At 32.3% G+C, this 4,263-nt stretch overlaps 1 protein-coding gene across 1 annotated transcript in view; it reads left to right on the top strand.

Moving 5' to 3' along the window:
* The window catches only part of lcorl (ligand dependent nuclear receptor corepressor-like), a 53,520-nt gene extending 49,448 nt beyond the window's left edge, over positions 1-4,072 (top strand). Inside the window, exon 8 of the mRNA XM_088636548.1 lies at positions 5-4,072. Within this exon, the coding sequence (XP_088492674.1) occupies positions 5-18 (14 nt within the window). The 3' untranslated portion in view covers positions 19-4,072. The remainder of the gene's footprint in view (positions 1-4) is intronic.
* The last annotated feature ends 191 nt before the right edge of the window (positions 4,073-4,263 follow it).

A 4,263-nucleotide genomic window follows, 5' to 3' on the forward strand; every position in this document is an offset into this window, starting at 1 on the left:
GTAGAAAACTCCAAATAAGTTAATGGGATCACTCCTCTCCATGAGAAGAGAAGAGCTGCATATGTGAATTACTCTTTAATGCAATGTGCCTTCTCATTCAGTCAATTGACTGAGTAACCCAGCAGCAGTATCTCAGTAAGCATCTTTGTAGTTGAAATGAAAAATGACTGAAAATAGAACACAATAACTAAGTGGTTGCACTATTTTGTATATTTTCTTTTCCATTAGTTCCTCTCTTATCCTGTTTAATAGGTTATTATATTTAAGGGTTCTATTTGTAAGCAAAAGTCCTAAATGGTAAAAATGTCTTTGAAGAGGAAACAGTGTCCATATTTGTTTGTGTTGCTGTTTGAGTAGTGTGTATTTTTCTTTTCATTCTTCAAGTTCTGAAACCTATAAAGTCCAGTGCACTTATTTACTTAATGTAGCTCAGTGCAAGCTGGCTTTTTGAAAGAACATTACGAAGTTCACAAACAGTAAGCCATTAAGAAGCCCATCAGGCTTCTACTCTTCATAGTAGTTAATCGATCTGAGGATCTCGTTCAGTTCAGCCGTTTTTTTTGTAAGACACCAAAGCATCTGTAGGTTCAAGGCAGTGGTCTTTGTTAAAAGCATTTCAATGTAAGAAAAATGTAAAGAAAACTTACATACATTTAAACTATTGTGGCAACACAATGAGATACAGATATTCCATTTAGATTTTCTGTGTATTGTTTAGATAAAACTAATATAACAGCTGATTGGTGTTTTGTAACCAAAGCATAGTGCTTTGTCTTGTGTCAAAGGGTTGAATTATGTAAAGATTATAGATTAGAAAAAGGAGGATCAACACCTCTTCTCTTTTGAGTGAAGAATTCTTCTCAGTAATTACTGAGGAACATTTCTCAAGGTTAGAATTTAGTTGTGTGATCATAAAATTAATAAAACCATTCATAAACTTTTGAAACCCAAATTTAACACCTGGATGTCTGTACCAACAATTTCTGCATTAAAGATATTCTTTGTAACATAGAAGCAATATATGTAAAGAGACATTTACATAGTAAATGGAATATAGCATTATTAGTAAAGCTTTTTTATAGATGTTTTTGAGTTTTTCCTCTTCTGAAGCAATCATTAATTATACTTGCATTTACTGTAACGTTGCTCTTTTTTTAGCTTTAATGTGTTTTATGAAGTGGTTAGTACGTCTTTGAATCCCACATTGTTGGTTTTTTTTTGCAATATAAAATAACACCTACCTCTTGTACAAAATATGGCACCTTAAAATACAAATTTCACATCGTGTTGTTCCTGGAATTTCCAGCCTTCAAATGGATTGATGAAAGGTTCACGTTAAATTCTGATATTGCATTGATGAATTCTGAAATTCTGAAATCTGTATGTAGCATGACAATGAAAAGCTCAACCCTGAAGTGTTGGCTCTCTTTGTTTCTGGTCTTATTCACAGACATTGTTCGTTGGAAATGTGAATTACTTTGTCTTAATTTATTCAACATGAAATAACATGAATAACATGAAATAAAAAGAAAATACCAAGCGTTACCATCAATATTACTGGATTAGAGTTAAAGTTAAAAACTGTAAAAAATGGTAAAAAAGAAAATTCTTTACACTACATTTAAAATAGATACAAAATATTTAAAAAATCTCAAGTGTTCCTTTTTGAAAATAATTTCAAAACCAGCTATTGGATAAGGCAACGTCTGACCCAGAGAATAAAAATATACTAATTTAAGGAACTTCAAATTTAGGGAAATTATTTTTTTTCCAAAGCATTACGCCACTTTATGGTTTTTAATACCACATATTATCTGAATGTAGTTGAAGAATATACATATGCCAGTGATTTTACTGTAAATTCTTTTATTTTTTACTTAACTGAGACTGCAAATATCTGTTTGCTTTTAAGATTCATTTTTTCTCCATTTCTCTGAAACAATGGCAGCAGTCTGTTGATTCTTGATGTCCAATGTCAAATGGTATTGGTTTTTGTCCAGCATTAACTGTAGGAGAATCTATAGGTCTACTATAAGATATACAGTATGAGTATAATAAACATCGAATGACATTGCTTATGATGTCTTTAACCTAGAAGGTAGATTAAAGTCATTTGCATTTGCTGACTGCTAGCTTAAAACTTTGTACATAAGTGGGGATTTTGCAAAACTAGGTGGAACATCATGCCACCCCTTAGAAATAACATCTTACTCCAGTTTTAGAAGCATTATATTAGCACTTCTGTTCCTTTTCATTTTAAATTAGGTTAAATACAGGGAAAGCGTCTGTTATTGAATACCTTGGTATACTGTAAGTAAATCCTTGCTTGCTAGCCCTTTAAGTTTAAAGACCAACTTGTTTGAGCAGTCACTGCTGTCCCTACAAATCAATTAAAAAAAACTAGGTGGCAGCATTACCAGTGTTCTTTGAAACTATTTAGCAGACACTGCTAATTGGTAAGTTCTCTTGCAGAGTAATTTTGCATGGTTTTATCTTCCATTGGTTTTACTTTGAAAGCTTATTTAGCTTCTGAATGACAGTTTTAATTTGCAGCTTTTCTATGAAGCATTTACTTTTTTACACATGGTTACGTATAGTTTTGAAGAGATTCCCAGTGCTTTGAACGGTGAAAGTGGAATTGGAGTTAAAGGTTGATGGCAACTAGTTCTGCAAAATCCTGAACCATGTATAACTGCAGATATTTTATGCAGCAATAACCCAGGAATCCTTTGGGAATGAAAGCTTGTTACACTGTGGTCTTTGAAGGGTGAAGTGATTAGGCTGGAAATGTGGATGCACTATTTGTTTATTTTTCCCTTTTTGAAACATCTGCCAAGCGGAATCCTCAGGGATTGTAACTGTGTTGAAAAGGAAGCACCCTTTAACTAAAAGAATGGTTGCAATAAATATTTGTACTTGTTTAAAATGCATGGTGAACAACAAAATCAATATCCAGTCCCACCTGTGAGGGAATGCTGAGCAAGAACACATAGCTTATTTAACTCTAATAAATTTAAATGAACAATCTTGCAGTGGAGAAATAATTCATTTTTCATGCTTTCATTTTGTTATTTGAAACATTCTATGGTTGTTTCTTTAGCCTAACACAACTGCTGTAAAATGATTACTTATCTGATGGAACTTTTATAATGAGCCTGTAGTTGTTCTGAGCCTTAATTCTCTAATTTGGCTTACTAAAGTGGCTTCAACAGCATCTTTAGGTATTATAATGAAAATTGCTGGTCATTCAAAATCACCCAGGACATGCAAGGATTGTACTGATGCGGCACGTTTCATCTTTATACTGTGTAAAAATACCATGATGGTTACAAGGTCTGAAATATTGAAAAGGCCCAACATATCGCATACCCTTTGATGGTTAAGTCTGCAAAGAAATAACATTTCAAAATTCTAAATCTTTATAAAGATTATGGCAAAAATGTGCTTATTCAATTTTAGATATGTAACCATGCAAAAAAAATCCTTGGTTTATCTTGTCATTTTGCAATATATTACAATTATTCCTCAACAACTCTTATTTTTTCTCAAACATTAGTGTATCAAATGATTAGTAAAGTGGTACAAATATTTACTGCAGCCATTTAACACTCTATACAGTAGGTATATAACTGTTTACAGTCAGGGGCAGCTCTGTTGTTCTCTGTAAATACTCCTGTATTTCTTTATTTTGTCTTGGAGTTTTCTTATTCTTTCAATCCAGGTGACATTTTAGCAGGCTTCAGTTACTTAGAACCCCCTTTTTAATTATCTACTTTTGAAAACAATCTACTACTATTCAACATATTGAACGTTCAACAAGAAAAAAGGAAAAATCAATTATTTAACCTATTTATTAGTATGTTGCCTGTGTTTAGTTCTGCTGTATTTGTTTTCCAATAAAACGTAGATGTTGTAAGATTCATCGTAACCATGAATGCCTGTGAGGTTTGTTAATGCCTGGTGCTATGTTTTCTTCATCCTAAAAGTTATATTTATGTTTTTATACATGACTTTACAGAAAAGCTTGTAACAAGGTAGTGTCACTAGAAGAATAAAAATTTTGTTTAACATGTTTTGGGGTTTTTCTTGTTTCTTAACAAGTCATACCAAGAAGTAATTTGGTATAGCAGTGTAGAATAATGGTTAGGGGTGTTAAACCCCTACCCACACACACCATGAGAATTATGGATTAAAATCCAAAGTGGGATGTTCCTGTTGTACATTTACTCAGATTTGTCTATATTCTAAATAAATTCAGTTCAC

Source organism: Lepisosteus platostomus, chromosome 1 (genome assembly GCF_059453375.1).
Source record: "Lepisosteus platostomus isolate fLepPlt1 chromosome 1, fLepPlt1.hap1, whole genome shotgun sequence".
NCBI lineage: Eukaryota > Metazoa > Chordata > Actinopteri > Semionotiformes > Lepisosteidae > Lepisosteus > Lepisosteus platostomus.